Raw genomic sequence first — 18,722 nt, 5'->3', positions numbered from 1 at the left:
AGAAGTCGAGGTTAACTATCGAAGGACTTGCAATTAATCTGACAGACAACGCGTGCCTACGGTGAAGCCCCGTGTAACAACCGACATGGATTTGCGTCAAATGGAATTGGCTTCCTATCATATTCCCATCGATCGAAATCTAAGAAAAGACGTGCGTTTGGTAGAGTATCGGTGGATGGAAACATTTTTGACGATTAAATCGTTTGCTGCTTTTGTTTGTTTGTTACTGTTTGCTACTTGCTATATTCTTTGTTAGAAATGTTTTATTTAAATTCTCTAATAAAGTATTCATTTAATGTGACTCGAAAGAATTGTGCGTTATATGAAAAACTGGGAATTAGCTATTTCGATGTACTTTTTCATAAAGTATCATTATTAAGGTAGTTTAATTGAAACAAAGCTTATGCAAGTAAAATATTCATTTCTTCTATAAATATTACATTAAAATATATTTTATTCGTTGGACAATAAAGCCATATATATATATATATATATATATTATGTATTCCTGATTACATGTTCAATAAAAATAGAATCATAGTCAATATACATATATTACTTGCCTAGAAATATCTATGACAAGCACATTCTTGGATACTATAATCAACTCTTTGAAGATTTATTTATAAACCAATAGTTTACATCCTACATACAGCATAAGAGAATATCGATTTAATCAAACCAAAAATATTAAAAAAGCAATAAAAAGATTTGCTTACAATGTGTTACTAGAAAAAATCACATAACGGAGATATGAAAATGGTAGAAGAAAAAAATGAACTGTTTGTGAATGCAATGATAAAAAATAGCCTTATTAAGCTATGTGTGGATGTATTCGCGAAGATAGAACTTTTCCTTGGAAATTTTGTCCACGAATAAACTCGAAATAAATAAACGGTATTTAATTTATCAAAGTTTTACATCTGCAAAATTATTTACAAAAGATAGATATCTTTATCTCGATCATTTGTCTAATATTTTGAAACATTCGTCAGTTTGTATAGGTATTACGAATATTCACTAAGTAATCAATAAGTTCCCTGGTGAAACATGAAAGGTTTGTCTTGTCATAAAAATTAAATAAATCCAAATAATTAAACAGCTTCAAAGAAATTGGAAAGCATGACGTCCTCCATCCGATAGAATATTCTATGATATTTTTCTTTTTTCTTGCGACAAAAGTGAAACAAAGCGATCAATTTATTAGTTAACTATGAATATACCTTTTTTCATTTTTTATCACATTTCAAATCTACGTTTAATATATTTTTCTCATTTCCTGTAATAATTTTTCGACTCTATTTTAAATAAATTTTATAATATAATGGAAAACAAGCTATTTTTCAACATTTTTCATTCTTAAAATCCGTCCCCTAAATCGATCGTGATGAAAAGAGCAACATAGCCAAATATGGTCTCAAATCGCAATAACCAACATGCTGGTTAGAACTGGATCAGGGAGATTAACCTTAATGTCAAAAGCTTACATCTTTCTCTTTCTCTCTCCCTCTTTCTCTGGAGAAACCTTAGGATATTACTTTGCTCGAAAAAGACAAACGGATTACTGTCGCAAAAGTTAAGACATTTGTCCAATTTCTATTTTATGAATACCTGTCTACGTGCTTTTCTTTACGAAAATCAAAGAACAGGTGGACAAATAAAGAAATAAATAAATCTCTAAAAGATCAAGTTACATTATGTTAGATTGGATAATAAGATCAACTACTATGATATATTTATCTGCTGCAGCTAACATACATAACATTTTAATAATACTCAACAAAACAAACGTACAAAGTAGTATTACGATTTCAAATTGGTCAGCAACCCGTAAAAATTATCTTGTTCGCGTTAACAGATTCACATTGAATTTACACCTTGAAACGCACGTGTAGCAAAGTGCACGCGTGCCTCCGCTCGATGAATACCTTTAATAAAGAGCGCAATTTTAGCCAGAGAGTCGGTGCACATATACTCGACGAAGACTGAATATTGCCACGTTCAAGTACAGCCGTACGTTATCGTTCTTTCTCTCCCGAGGGGAGTATCCCGAGTGTTATACATGCGTTTTAAAAAAAAACTTTTCAATATGTAGAACAGCCGAAACGACGACTTCAGTGATGATATATTTTTTTACAAGGACAAAACATAAATGTTTAATACATTTGCTACCAGTATCACATAGATATGTGTGACGCTTTAAGGCCCATTTAGACTTAATACTGTAAGCTTTGAAACAGGTGAATATATATACCTATAACTAACATAATCATTAAACAAAAATCAAGACATTAAACTATTAATTGAGGATCACATGGGAAAAATAGGGCTATATTTGTAAAGAAAGGTTATTTTATTATTTCTTAATCGAAAAGAAAGAGAATTTAAGCCAAGATACGAGATATTACCTCTAAAAAATAGATGGCAAATCCATGATCTTTCTTTTGGAATATTTGGGAAGGTTCCCAATACTTTAGTCCAGACTTTTTATTATAACCGTACTTAAACAATAAAACTGAGAAATAGTTGTTTATGAGTTAAGCCCGAGATTTATAACGGTAGGCTTGGGCTCAAAGTGACATATCGGATCACCGAACGTAGCCACGGTCACGGAAGAGACGTGTACCTAACAGAGGTATGGAATATTTAAATAGCTTTCCTTAAAAACAAAGATTGCCCCGAGGGATACAGAGAGGTACGGAGAAGAGCGTAATAAATAAGGGTAGTTCCACTTGGATTGAGGTTGAGTACGATAAATTCGACTAGCCCAGTGAACAGGTACGTCGAGTCCCAAATCGCAATCGTCATTCCGTTGATCGTGTATTCGCTATCGAACCTAAACTCATCGTCATCGACATCTCGATTATTCAACCACCGCTATCACTTGTTAAACTCTGTAATACATTCGCTTCAATAAATATCATCTGGTATACAACAACGATGGTCAACTCATAGGAAGATTCATTACACGCCCCGTTTTCCGAAGATGACCCGACATATATATACATGTGTTTGTTTTTTTATATGATTTATGTCATATACTTTTGTACGATATATTTAATAATGCATATACTTTTATTGTAAATAGAGATTATTTTGTAAATTTGTTGTGTAAAATTGTAAGTGAGATTTTATTGTAAATAGAGGGAATGAATTTGATAAAGCTGTCTTTTATATAGCGAACGTTTAAGTTGAGAAAGGTAAATGCTAACGACGAATGAAAAGCTATTTCTAGAATGTAAGCGTAGAACGACACGAATGAAACAACGTATACATCTTACTAAACGTGATAAGAATGTGTATTGTATGTATTATATCTTTAAGAATGCAGTCTAATTGAAAGACTAGAATCTATAGTGGGTTGAAAATCGTGTAGAAATATAGAGATAGCATTTGAAAGAATCAAGTCGCGTTGAATAATCTTTTATTATCTCATTTTATATTTAATGAATGAAAATCTACCCGCAGCCCAATATTTCCACAATATTATTGGAATAGGAATACGCTCCTTGTAACGATTAAGGATTTATATAATTGTGGAATCTTTGCCAACTTACTTGCTCATGAATTCGAAATATTCGATAAACATATCTGAATAGTTTTATGCTTTTTGGAAATAATCGCGGACTACGACGTTTGTTCGACAAAGTTTGATGGGAAGTCTAATAAATTCTTTTCGTTTCTTTAAATAGCAAGAATTTCTAATGAATTTTTCGACAATGATTTCTGCTGTCAGGGAAGAAATGTTTAGAACGATAAGAAGATTGGTTGTGAAAAATTACCTTGAATGAAGAAAATTTATGATAAATTTTTTCATATAACGTTATTGTAGGGAAAAAATTTTACCGAAAAAGAACGTCCAAAATAATAAAAGCGTTGGTTGTGTAAAGGAAATCAATAATAAATAGTAAGAATGGATGATAAATGTAGATTAATGCGAAAACATATCTCAAATTATTTAAATTGTGCATTTACCCTATTATACTTATTGCACGGAATGAAATTAACTGCTAACAAATTTCGCTCGAGTCAGACAAATTTAATTTCGTCCCACACGCAATCAGTTTTTCACGACACACACGTTTATCGAACAGTTCTGAGAAACAGAACGGCGGAACACATCTGATATAACAAAATTTTGCTTTTATATTACTTAAATATTTATTTCTTTAGAAGGTACTAAATTAGAATTATGTTCGCAAAAAAAAAATTGCATAATAAATATTACTTTCCGACAAAATCTTGAATCAGTTATCTTAAAATCATAAAAAATTTGACAAGTGTTTTCACTTGTATATTTTCTCTATAAGGCTTCAGTCTAGTTTAATAATACGAGTATTTGCTAAATTATTTTTAATCTAATACGCAGAAATGTTGTTACGTCGAGTGAAATGATCCATGCGACGTCCCTCATAGTCTGGCCGCCAAGGCCCACATACAGTTACACTGACCTGCCATAAACCTAAGATTTACCACCATAATCCGAATCTTTTTAGCTTAATCTCTATTCATTTAAATATTTTCGATTTTTCCCATGAACAAGGACTCCCATAAGCCACATCTGCAGGAGATCTTCTCCTATTTTCACTTATTATCGTTGGCTATAACCAATGGGCATCGCGGATCGTTACCCTCACTTTCCTACCGAAAAGTGTGAACTACGAGTCCGCGTTCTTAGTTCAAAAAGACACACTCACACCGATCTTTTCTCCGTAATAGCACAAGACGGGTCTCTACTGTTCTTCCAATCTTCGTGTAGTCAAGTCAACGGTCTTATCGTTAGAGCAGTCATCTACTGTTTTTTCCATTTCAACGCAGTCATCTACTATTGCTACACATTTAGATCAGTCAAATCTATTGTTCTTTCAATCTCGACGTAGTCATCTACTGTTGCTGCAAACTTAGGCCTCACTACGGTCTACGCGACATTAACTTAATCTACTTTTTGCTTATACGAAATAACCAGCAAGTATACAATTATCAAATATATCTTCCGACGCGGCGCAATAATAAGTGTAATAAATTGTTGAAAATATAAATCTTACAAAACGGTTGATTACAGTTTTATTACACAACAAACACTCCTATTATCTCACAAGAAATAAGGGGATCGTCCTGTTCGTGGTGTCGATTGTTATAATCGTAATGGAAATTTACGACTCCCGTTGACGTGCTTCAACGCGATCGCGTCTCCCCGCGATTGAACGAAAAAACAAATGTAGTTTTCGGACAATTCACTGTTTAAAAATATAAATTGTTCCAAAATTACAAGGATATCAGATTTTCATAAAATTCGTATAATTACAGATGAAAACATACAACGGTAAAATTTCATTTATTGGAAATATCTCCATTTATCGGGAAACAAACAGTTCAGATAATTGGAGCCCACGCACGCATGCACACGATGGATCCTCTCAACAGTAAACCACGTGTCATAAATTTCGACATCCAATGATAATTCGACGAAAGACATCCAAAGACGATGTCGCCAACTGGACGATATGCTACGCCTCTTCGACCAGGTACGCACAATACGCACCACATGAGGAACGCCAACGACTGTTGGACAGTTACAGGATTGGACAGACACAGGATTGGACAGAAACAGACTCCTATTTCACAGGAAACTTTGACGAAAATGCCCCCCTAGGTGGACAGTTATAATATAAGCAGCAGGCGCTTCAAGAGAAAAAGACTCATCACGCTCCAGCCAACGTCTAAACTCATTTTATACTTTTCCGTTTATACCAAACAGTTAAAATAAACATACTAAACCCAGGCTTACTAGAAATCTTTAACCCCTTGCCATACCATTTAACTCGGAGGAATCCGGGTCTAAACGTTGCGCTCGAATGGTCGAGAAAGAAGAAGAAGCCGAAGCGGCGGGGACAGACTGTCGGAACTTGAAACATAAAATCGTGCGGCTGAATGCGAGATGGAATTCACATGGAGTTCTTATGGAGTTCACATGAATTTGAACCAAAAGCTTCTAAAAAATATTTTAATTAGTACATATGATTACAGCAAATCTTGTATAAGTATTAATACTATGTTTAATCAATAACGGAATACAAATAAATTGAAGCATATCCAGGACAGTAATATTTGAATTGAAATTAATTTTCTGACTATGTTATAATCACCGGACCCAAAAATGCAAAACAAAATACAAATAAACAATTTAGTTATACGAAGACATAAATAACTATTTTATTGCAAAATACCCACAAATTTAAAAATTAATAATCCTCAATGGTATGGTACTTAATAAAACATTCCGATAAATGCAAAGCTACCTTATTACATTTTGTGCACTCCCAGGTCGTTTCGCTTCGTTCTTTCTGTTTGTAACAAACTTTACATATTCTAGTTGGGTGTTTCTTTTTAGGCGTTCCGTTAATATGCTTCGCGAAATGACCACAGAATTGTGCTTGTAATCCTAATGATGTACTTTCTGCGGATTTTCCGCGTTCTGTATAGTCAGTTAGCTGTATATGTTTTAAAATTGCCTCAGCTATATCTATTCCATAATTCACATATGATTGTTTTCCTTGATTATGTAATTGTTTTTTCATAATATATGTATTAAATAGAGCCATGTCAGACATGTAAAAAAATAGGTATTTTTTAGCCCTTGTGCAATTTCCTCATAATGAGGAAATATGCCAGCATTTGGTCATTGAGATCAATCGCTTTTCGGAAGTGATTCTAATAATTCAAAATGGACAGTTTGTGAAGAATTTGGCAAAACACTACCAGGAATAAAATTCATAGTCGGCGAAAAACTACAGAGCCGCAAGTATCCTCAAATGGTAAACAATCGTTAGATTTTTTGAAGATATTTTTTGCAGACGAACTAATAAATCAAATAACAACTGAAAGAAACAATTATGCTCCAAAACTGATAGGGGCGAGGACACTGTCATCATATTTAATTTAGCATAAACCAAGGTTGCATGTTTATCATACAAAAAATACAGAAATTAATACTACAAAATCATATTTTCAAAGATATAAATATAGATTAATTATTAGAATATAATATTTTTCTACGTTAACATTTTTAACATGAAAATTGAACTACGAGCCTGACTCGTGATATTCAGGTTTGGCTCAAGATTAGATCACGAGCCTGACTCGTGATATTCAAGTTTGACTCAAAATTTTCGTCACGAGTCAGACTCGTAAAAGTATGGCAAGGGGTTAATCTACCTCCACCTTGAGCGTCAATATCGTTCAAGGTTCTCCACCTAAACCGAACAGTTGCAACCAGACTGGTCGCCACCTAGTTGATCACAATACACACACACACGCGCGCGCGCACAATAATTTCGTTCATATAATAGAAAGTTCAAATAAGCGGATTAGATCGGTCGAAGTTAGTTTAATTAAGCACAAATTAAAAATTCATTTCTATAATTGGTATATCGATTCAGATGATTCTTGCGTTAATAAAAAATTTTCATTTGAAAATAACTTACATCCTACATATTGATTACTATTTACATTTGTTATATAATCTGTTTTTAATGTCTTTTAGTTTAATGACTTTTAACGTGTTTTCGTACAATGGCTCTTAACGAGTTCTTATCGTCTGAAAAATATTTTTTACTTAAATGCAGATAGATTATTTCACTGTTACAATACGAAACTCGGAAAAATTTAGAAAACGCTGCCGTATACACAATATATTGTATCTACTCGGTCCTTCGCTAGTTTTCTCCGCACTCTGTCGCGCCATGAAAAACCCGTGCAAGAATCTCGAATAGCCTCTCGTCCCTCGTACTTTGCTCATTTTTCCCCTTCCACGAAACGCTCATAAAACACACGACGATAGACAATTCCATTTCTTGCACTCGTTGCACAAACATGGAGTTCGTAATTACATATTAAAAAATAAACATACAAAAATTTTCGAATACTCGGCACAGATCATTTTTATAGATGTACATATTATATGGAATAGAAAACTTTTTGAAATTTGAAGTTATCATACATGAAAAGCATTATCCCAATTTCTTTTTTCAATTTCAGCGATTTTCGGTTATTAACTTCTTTGATATTTACAAACATATTTTAAATAAATATTAAAACTAAAAATTAAAAAATAATTACCTTCTTATGGCCTTAATAACTTCGTTCCTGAAGACGTCCAGGCTAAAGATTAGTATCTTATCCATCGCTTCGAACAAAAATCAGCGGAACGAAAGAATTTTACAATGCTGAACGTAGAATATGTTGCATTTGCAAAAATATCTTTTTTATCTTTTCTTTAACCACATTCAATTGAAAATATCGCAAAACAGACGCTCGAGATATTTCGTTTGTAGCGTAAATGGAACTGCGTCACGAGATTTCTCGTCCGTGGATATGAGAGGATTAATTAGATCATAAAAGATACTAAAGACAAACGTTATATCCTTCTCCGAGCAATGTTTACCCTCCCCGTTTTATTTGTTTTACGATAAAGGGGATCAAGAGGATATTTTTGCATTGTGTAGATGACGAGGAATACTTACATAAAAGAATGTGAGATTTTTAAGATTTCAACGTGAAAATATTTCAGGGATTCAGAAAGCGTGGTAGAACCTCGAGGTCCGGCAATCGCTTTTAATCAGCGTTTCATGTGCATTTTCACGATTAGAAGACAAGTGACGTTAAATGATTCATAAGCAATCGTTCGAACTACCTTACGGGCAATCGATAAGTCGAATAAAAAGGAATTTCCAGAAGAGTATATTTTTAGATCGATGGATGCCACAACCTTGGATGTATAGAAGTTGATCTAAAAATAAGTGACCAATCCTTGTAGCTTATTTACTAATGGAAAATCCGTTCATCGACGTGTAACGGTTTACGCGCAAGTACCGTTTTAAAAAAAGGCCCGCCACCGTATTATTTCTCCTTTTCGCGCGAAGCCGCAAAAATAGGTTTTAATAGAATTTATACATAGTTCTTACAACTTTACGATTTACAAAGTAGTTTTAATAAATCTTTTCTTCCCACATAGTACATTGAATTGCAACTTTGCGTGAGTATAAAATTCCGAGTCGTTTCCTTGATATTTTAGATCCATTGTTACATTTCGCATGAAACCAGTGTCCTAATTACTTACGAACGGAAGTGTATGTACACGTGTAATAATTGATCGTGTCTAAATCTGGCGGAGAAACGCAAAAGGAAAGTGATTTTTCTCCGATTTAAACTAGATTGGATGGAAGCAATCCCGTTTTAGACGTAGCAAGGTCATATTGATTGCGAATGATTTTAATCTGTAATGGTAAACTGTCTGTTATACGAAGAATGTAGGAAACAAGGATTACACGGTTTTAATGGTAACGTATAGGATTATTCTGTTTTCAACATTGCTTAATATATCAAGCACCGTACAGTGAAATATCTCGCAAAATTTGCATAAACGCAATATTATTTGAAGATTTAAATAAAGTAACTTATTATTTTATCAAGATAAAAAAATGTGTTGGGATAATAGATATAGTTCAGAAATTTCCTTAAACTTTATTAGATTGCAAGGAAAGGACGAATGAAGAAGTAGTAACTAGAGAAGTACCTATTAACCCTTTGCACCTCTATTAGGAGTGTGACTCGACATAAGTTTTTATCTCAGGAGCTCCTTTGTCGAGTCCCACCTTTTTTCGTGAAACGTGCGTAAGAAAACCAGGATTGCATCCTGGAAATTGTTTTAAGATACTTATCATACACTTAAAAATTACAAAATACAACAATAGTGTGAATAAAACTGGTATTTAAGTGAATTTGTTTCTTCCTCTATTTATTTAAATTGTCTTACTTTTTAATTAAAGTAAATTTCAAATAAAACACTTAAAAGCGTTGGGAGCTGCTGGTAACGAAATTGAAATAAAATTTGGAATGCAAAGGGTTAAGCATTTATCGTTGGCATTCTCTTTACAAGGGACCATCTTTAAGTTTTCTATTAAACAGTGTTCCGATAACATCTTTCGTTCTATTAGTCCGTGATCTGATAACCAAGAGTCTACCGTATAATTCCCTAAAAATGCCAAAGTTAATCCCATTTCTACTATACCACGTCAAAGCACATCTGGTTCTGGAAAATTTCCATAACGCACGAGCTATCTTTCTAGAGCAGTCAAATTTTCGTGGAAATTGATGCTATGGTTCGCTGCATGCATATTTTATCGCAATTATTTGCTCGTTTCTTAACTGCTTGGAAATAAATCATTCCACGAGGAACGCAAACACTTCGATGGAACTCGGTAAGTTACGTAATCGGACGAAATCAGAGAGGAACTCTCGCGTTTTCCTTATCGAAAAAATTATTTATGTCGCGATATCAGGTGGGCTAGCTAAAAATATTATCGCTTTGCAATGCGGATCGAATCGATCCAACGTCAACGAACCACGTGACAGAACATATCGAAACCACGATGCAGCTTTTCCTGTCTATATTGAACGTTATCAACATCATATCGAATTATATACAGATTTAATCAACATCTGTACGATACGTATGTAGCGACTAATTTTAACGTAGAACGCATGTTTCTTACTCTTACGTTTCTAAGCTAGAAATCAAGTACAGATATTATCGTGAAAAGCTGTTACGAGCTGGTCTTAAGAACGTTCAGAAAACAGTATTTTTAATGCATCATTGTAAGTTTAAATTAGTGTTTTTTTTTTATTTGAAGTGTACCAGTGACTTCATTACTCAAAGTATTTTAAAGACGATTGACCTCAGAATATTTTACAAAATATAATATTTACAGACAGAGTGCAAATAAATTCGTTTATAATCCACGATCAGACTTGTGGAGAACTTTCAAGAAAACGAGTAACATCGCGAACAGGCTATGTAGCTTGAAAGCAGTCAGTGTTAATTTCCAACCTGGTGTACTAAATATGATGCACTGACGATCAATATATGTATTAAGAGAATATACTAACAGTCTTATGTAAAACTATACGTGCGAATACGAGGCCAGAATATTGGGTTCATTTGCAAGGAAAGTCAAATGAGTGATGAACTATGTAGTAGAAAGTTTGAGGTAACATACTAGGTTGCCTTTGCAATGCAAATTTTGTATGCTTCTAGAGTAAGTAAACTATAGAGATGTGTTCCTTTTTTCAACTGCAAAGAGTTATATTTATCTAGGTGAACTATGCCCTGCATTTTTCTCATCTTTTTTATACAATAAATAAAAATATTTATTTTGAACGTTATTTGTAATATAGTTCCTGGGTACTCTTGCAGAATAATTTATCAGAAAAGGATAATCAAATAACTTGAAATTTGTACAATTTATTTGTGACGTTTCATTCGTTTTGTTACCAAACTTATATCTGTTACATAAGAAAATATGTATATTAGTACTTTCTGAAACCTGTAAAATTTCGCTAATAATATTCAATTATTCAAGGGGCCTCCAAGAGTAAATTCACTTCTAAATTTCTTTACGGATAGAAACATAAATTCATGTTTTTCTAGACACAACTAAGGAAAGGAAATCTAAATAGAACTTTTTTTCTAAATATTATTCTAAATATTTGAATATTTGCTATATCTTTCCATATAATATACATTTTGGCAGATTCAAATTTTTCATAAATGCATAAACATCCGCAGTCTTCTAAGAAAATTACGTTATTACAATGCATCAGACTTCCAATATGCTGATGATCATAAACGTTAAACGATCATCGTCAGAAATAAATGAAAAAGGATAACATCAGACTTACCCATTGACGACGGAAGAGGATTCATCAATGTTCGATGGTCCCGACACCTGGACTTTGGGCAAGTTGTAGATATCCACCTGTCCTTGTCCATACCCATGCCCATGACTATGCTGCTGTTGTTGTTGTTGTTGCTGGTGCTGTTGCTGTTGGGTATGCGTCGTCGAATGTTCATCGCTGTCGCTACTCTGCGGAGGCTCAGACCCTACTCCTCCACGAGGTCTGAAAAAAGACAATACCTTCGAAATATTAAATTGGTCTATGTTCATTATCTTCAATATCGTTAATTAATTCACTGTCGGTCTCCCTCCGAATTCCTTGTCAAAAATGCTCTTTTTTTATCCAACGACCACCGCATGATATCTGAAATTTATACGACACTGGTCGTAAACAACGGATTTAATTACAGAGCGACGCAAATCCAACTCATCGATAAATTAATTTAATTCGACAGTCGATAATCGTGACTTCTCGCATAATTATTGCGATTTTTAATATTTATTAAGTTGCTCCGAAGGAATTAGTATAAGATTATTATTGCATTTAGCAAATTTTATCTTTAACGATTTTTAGAAAGGTTTTGTTTGAAATTTGTGGAAGTAACGTATAACAATCTAATGTTTCGTTGCTTTGAGATCGAAAATAGAATAAATATTGCAGTTTAAAATACACCAAAATAGACAGGAAATAGAATAATAAGAGCTTATATTAGATACAACAACGGGAAGGAAATGATCCACATACGTCAACGATGACATGTTTAACCTTACAGAGACGACGCGCACTGAGGCTCGTTTCTTTCTGAGTGACGTAAATTTCGAGATAATAGGGCACAAGGTAAAAAGAAAGAAAGTTCCTTTCTTATTTGTAACATGAAAAATCGATTGTATTTAATAGAGTCATAATCGACGAATATAAAAATGAGTCTGTGATTTAGTAACTTTCGTGACATCTAGAAATACATAGTTGACCAAAATACCGTTATGGGACACGGGACTTAATGGGTGACACGAGAAACGAGTTTAAAAAAGTCACACCTGCGATGAGTGTTGTCGTAGCTAGCAGTCCAGTAGAGGGGCGCCACTGTCCCACGTTACACGGCTACACAGTCACATACAAAAACTGACTTAAAATTAGGTCTTCTCCCACGACTCACGAATAGTCGCTTCAATTACTCCAGACTTCCTATCCACTCCTTCCGGTCTTCGTGCTACATAACAACGAAGACCTTGACAAATTTTCGTGGAGACATTCGAACGTCAATACGGTTGCAGCATCATTTTTCTCTGAGAAGCTGCTCAGCAGATCAATGAAACTTTTATCAGATGACATATAAATACTTCTTCTCTCGCAAATCCTCGCCGTCCTGTTGTTTTCCTCTTGTATTTGAAGACTAATCACCGACAGATTCGAACCACCTTTCGAATAATCCCTCTTCTAACACGATGCACCAACTTCCTTCATCTCGACACAATTTGGGTATTTTGAAAATAAGCAAAACTCGTTTAGTTGGTTCTCGATCAAAGTGCAAGAGTATACAACGTGGACTGCGTGATTCTAACAAAAGTTTGCGGTGAAAATACAGCAATGCGGTGTGCCGAACGTGCTGCAGTCCGCGCTCGTGCGACTCCTCGCTACTAGACGAGGCTTTCGCGGATGTACGCCAATGGTACAGCACCATTGGATGTACGTGAACGCACACTCAGCTGTTTCGGCGCGTCTGCGCCAGTCCTGCCAGCTATTGACCGAACACCACGCTGCTGGTTGTATAGCTATATAGACGAGTTGATTTGTAAACGTGTGTACACGTGGGAATGTATGCGATCTAACTGAAACGATGGGATCGCATCGTTGCACACACCGCTATCTCGGAAAAACGGCCGATAGAGGGACCGCGGTATCGGTCAGCTGATCGCGAATGTTGTTTCCCGGACTAACCCAATCTATTTCCGTCTCTCTTCATTGCGTGGTGACCGCAATAGCGCGAGTGAAACAGAGCGATACACGTGCACAGTCTTACGCTGATACGAGTTTACGGTGGACATTTAATTGCCTCATGGATTGATGAAATAAGAATAATTTCCTCATTAAGCAACTACCGGTGTGCATCGCGATGGCTGACAGGAGCGTAGCGGAAGAATCGTGGGTCCAGCGTGAATGAAAATTTTTGATTCTGTTGTAGGGTTGTCTACAAATTGGATCGAAATTTTATTATGACTGTGATCCTGAATTTTCAATCTGTATAAAATATTTGTATCGTTGATGAGATAGAAACTTTTCATTCAATAAAACGAAATATATTCGACGATGAAATGCAAGATGCAAATTCGAGATTTTATATGAACGATTTGTAGAATACAAAAAACAAAAATGACCATATGTAGAAATAATGCATGATAATTAAAAAGGATATGAAATTTTAAAATTAGTCAGGAATTAGTTAACATGTTTTGGGTGTCAAAACAAGTAGTTTGAGACATTTTGGAAAATGCAAGGACATTGAGCCTAGTTCAGGTCTGTACGACGTCAACTCAGATTCCTTGCGCAAAAAATATTTGTCCTAATCTTTAATATCTTATATTAAGTTTTATTTGCATAACGATTGTTACTGAACAAAAAGCAACGACGTTATAATAGCATAATCTTAATTAAACACTGTAACCAATCCAGATTTAATGAAATACTTTGGTAGCCTAAAATCCAGAGGACCTCTACACGATATATACAGCCCTAAATATTGACACATCAACGACTGTCGCTGTTTAACGCCTTAATTTATGATCTCACTATGTTATTTCCACTTATTATACCGCTATCCTATCCATATCCGACTCTATCTTTTTAATCACAATATTCGATTCTTAAAAAAATTTTATCTCTACAAAATTCACTGGACGGGAGGTCCTATATCCTCCTATATCTAAAGTAACACACCCTATGCACCACTCGATGGTCAGCCTCTCGCAACAAAATGCGCAGTATTCCTATCCCCAGACGAGAGATAGAGAACACGGAGACGATTGCGTTTGCGGAAATCGCTATCTCTGCCACGAATGTATCCGGAGGGATCCACTGAACCGTTACTAGTGCACACACGATAGATCAGAGAGACTTACGTGGGCATTGACACGGCGGGACAGCCAAGCTGCAGCAGATTTCTGGCGAGGTATTCCGGCGCAGGTGCGTCGATCGCAGGTGCGGAGTGCCTGGCGGGCCGAACTGGTATCGTATCTCCTTTATCTGGGGTCCATGTCATGGACACCGATGATTTTCCATCGTTCGACGACACGTACGATTGATTGCTGTTGACGATACTTGGGTTGGATGATTTTGCCAATCTGAGGGATGTGGTTCGCCGAAACGTTCCTAGTTCGCTGTCTGAAAAAAGTTCCTTGAGACATTTATTTAAACACTAAAAACGAAATCAAATTTGCATCCATAAAAGGATTAAATTATATTTTCTTATATTCTGAGTGTTTGTTTTAAATCAAGTATCACGATTATGTTGATTAAGTGTGAAATAAATGTGAAAATATAAATAAACAAATGAAAGATAAATGCAAGTGTATAAAGCAAATTAAAAAGATAAAGGAAAACACAAAAGTATAAATAAAATGGATATATGTATATAAATAAATTAAAAAATAAATAAATAAAAAGTTAAAGATGTGCTGTTCCATATGTTCATCGATTTGATAAGGCGAATAACAAACTGAGTAGAAGTCTTTAGGTTACTAGGTTAGTTTTATGTTAATTTCACAATTCTCGACATAACTATGGATGATATTCATTTCGATTTCTATGAAGTATGTGAAATTCAATGCACACGATGTGAATAGAATAATTTAAAGATGGTTAATTTGAATGAGTTGTTTCATATAAAGGAATAAATACTGTGAATAACATATATACTATAATATATACTATATATAATACTATGAATACTATAATAATTATATATTCTTCTATGAATTCTTATGTTCCTATCAGATATATATTTTTATAATTAAAAATAAGACATTTACCATACATACCATAACCTTATTTGAAAACAAAACATGTGTTCGTTAAAAACATTAATATATAAAGGATTACTTCGGAAAGAAAATTTATTTCTGTCATAATATTTTTATATTTAAATAACAGAATTTACTTAAGAAACACATGTTCATTTTATTAAAAGTTATTTCGTTAGTACTATCTAACCAAAACATTATTATCGAAATTACAGTTATCGGAAACACTTGTTAAAATAACCGATATTATGCGAAAAATACATAGAAACACTCTTCAAAAATAATTATTTATTCGAACAACGGAAGACTCGGAATTGCCCAACTTCAACGTTAAAAACAAATTCAACTACCGTCGAAAGTGGAAACTATAAAGATGCAAAAAGTAGTCCATAGTCCAAGCTCCAAGCCACATTCAACTACATGTGATGGACATTTATAAATACAGATGACACGTCACAACACTCTTACTTTTATTCCTTTCATGAATACAATATTCGGACAAGTAACGCTTTTCACCTGAGAATCCTCGTGTTGACATTGTTATCAGGTACATATGTTCCTTTTCACTGAAAGATTAATAGACGATAAAAACAACTGAATATATCGATGAACGATAGAGTGTAAAATCGTGATTGAGTTATGCGAAACGAAAGGTCTACCGAATGAGCTGAGAAGCAACTGATGTTTAAGAAACAGGTGTGGTGATATTAGCAAAGACGCGTTTCTTGCCTATTCTTGGCGACACTGCTTTAATTCGTTTAAAACCCTATTGCATCACGTCAACCTTAGCATTAGTGTACTATATCTTCGGTTTCTCATAAGTTACGTGAGCGTATTACAGACATGCTTCTGTAATCAAATCAACGCCATCCATCCGTTCGTGCATATTCAGGCTTACCTCGTATCTGATCAATTCCCAGAGCCATAAAAAATAACCTTGATGGTCGATGTTGTGAAACACGAAATATAATATACAAAGACGCTGCACGAATTTCGTAAAGAAATCGCCCAGAAGTCGAATACGACGAAATGAGAAGATTAACGCTCGTCTGTATTAACATCTTTCGTGGCCGAAGTATTTTGGAAGAAGCATCTAAAGGAAAAAGCTTACGTTAAAGAAACTTTGAGAAATGAAATAAAATAAAATAAAAATTTTTTTTAATAAAAATATGTATATACGATTATTTTGACATTTTTTAGGATGTATTTGTATGTTTCTGTAATTGTATGTAATTGTATATTTCTTTATAAACTAATAGATTCGCCTTTTATCTTAATATTTATATTAATATCATATATTATTTGCAAAGAAATATTACACAAAAGTTATCAACTTTAATTTTATAAAACTTATCATATGAAAAACATAGAAAGACCTGAAACATATATTTATATTTTCATTGTCTTTCGTACAATTAATTTTACAAAATAAAATAAGATATCTTTATATCTATAAAATCTTTATCATATCTATAAAAAGATAAAATATCTTCAAATCTAATCGTTTCCAGATACAGGTATTTCAATATTTTCCTATAAACAATAAAAAGTGCATCGATTAGTTTATAAAAAAAAATATGTAGCCTTATTTAAGAGAAAATCGATGGACTCGAAGATGAAGAAAAGTGACTTTGGAGGATAAAATCACGAGTCACAACGTATGACAAAATACATTAAAAACAAAAGAAGATCATTAAAGAAATAGGATAGACATATACAAAATGTAGAAAGTACATATTATTTTTTAAGAGTTCGAAATTATTTTATGGATCTCTAGACAGATGTACATCTCCCTAAATTGAAAAAGATAAGAACCCTTCTGTTGCTAACTTTATATTGATTTTACTTATATCGTAAATATAGCATGAGTCGTATTAAAAATCACTAATCTTTTGCTCATCGAAGATACTGAAATTATATAACAACGTATGAGAAACGACTTTGTAGGCCTCTGACTAACAACTAAAAACTCGAATGCCTCACTTAGGTACAAGGACAATCACGCTTTTTGGCAATAAGCCGCGCATCCTTCCCGGAATTGCCGCATTTCCCTGAACATATTTGCGACACGTATGAATTCGTGTATCTTCCTTGATTCACAATTATTTCCGGGATTGCACATATCTGGGAGTTCCATAGTAATGTAATCACACTAAACTTCCACGATTTGGAATAGGTTAGTAATCGTTCGAACGGAAACTTTCTTTTCACTTTCTTAGAAGATTTTTAGGAACTACGTGGTAATCGTAGAGAAATAGTTTTAAGGAAATTGTTCTTTTCGAAATTACAAAGATATAAATAACCCGTAAAATTTTCTCTATTCGTATATAGCACTTTAGGAAAATTTTAAGCCATTTATATATCTCATTAAAGAATTTAAATAATAAAAAAAACGATGTAATCGTCAAAAAAATAACAAATAATTTTCTTAATAGAAAATTGAATACAGTACTGGATATTGTAAATAAGAATTTATTTTTAGAGCCAAGTTAGCCGATTTAGCTATTAGAGCCAACATAAAGTAAAGCTAAGATATAGTAACTGTCAACTTTAAGCTAATATATTTCTTATTTATACTGAAAACCTCAAGTTAGAAAAATACGATTGGCTGGAAAATGATCAAAAGAACGCAGCAAGGCTTAGAACACAACAGACCACGAGTTGACGTAGTCCGATAATGAAAAAGTACGTACGATAAAGAAAACAAGAGTTGGCGGATCGAAGAGTACCATGATAACTACAATATAATATCGTCGGTGCTCGACCGATAGCACGTTCAAGTTCCATTTTATTCCTGTGCTCGTTAATTCGGTCTCAATTAGTATTAAGTGAGCACATGTATGCACGTCCGTTCCTCACAGAGAAAGTCGCGAGTTCAGAGCTGCATATTTTACGACAAGCAGGACAGATTCTATGCGAAATTATTTTTAATCGAATCTGAACGGAGATAGACGATGCCAGCCATAAGCA

General features: G+C 33.9%; 1 protein-coding gene across 4 annotated transcripts in view; it reads right to left on the bottom strand.

The window, feature by feature from the left end:
- Positions 1 to 18,722, bottom strand: part of LOC132906220 (GRAM domain-containing protein 2B-like) — a 75,997-nt gene that overhangs the window by 53,451 nt on the left and 3,824 nt on the right. The window contains exons 2-4 of one of the 4 annotated variants that reach the window (XM_060958208.1): positions 16,651 to 16,845; positions 14,853 to 15,114; positions 11,740 to 11,958 (exon numbers count right to left, since the gene is read on the bottom strand). In XM_060958208.1, coding sequence (XP_060814191.1) covers positions 11,740 to 11,958; positions 14,853 to 15,114; positions 16,651 to 16,845 — 676 coding nt within the window. Of the gene's footprint in view, positions 1 to 11,739; positions 11,959 to 14,852; positions 15,128 to 16,268; positions 16,306 to 16,650; positions 16,846 to 18,722 lie in introns of those variants that run through there. The other 3 variants (XM_060958234.1, XM_060958228.1, XM_060958218.1) reach the window with 3 other exon arrangements.

The sequence above is a fragment of the Bombus pascuorum genome, chromosome 1 (genome assembly GCF_905332965.1).
Source record: "Bombus pascuorum chromosome 1, iyBomPasc1.1, whole genome shotgun sequence".
NCBI lineage: Eukaryota > Metazoa > Arthropoda > Insecta > Hymenoptera > Apidae > Bombus > Bombus pascuorum.
Note: the sequence above shows the minus strand (reverse complement) of the source record. Positions and strands in the feature narration are given on the sequence as shown.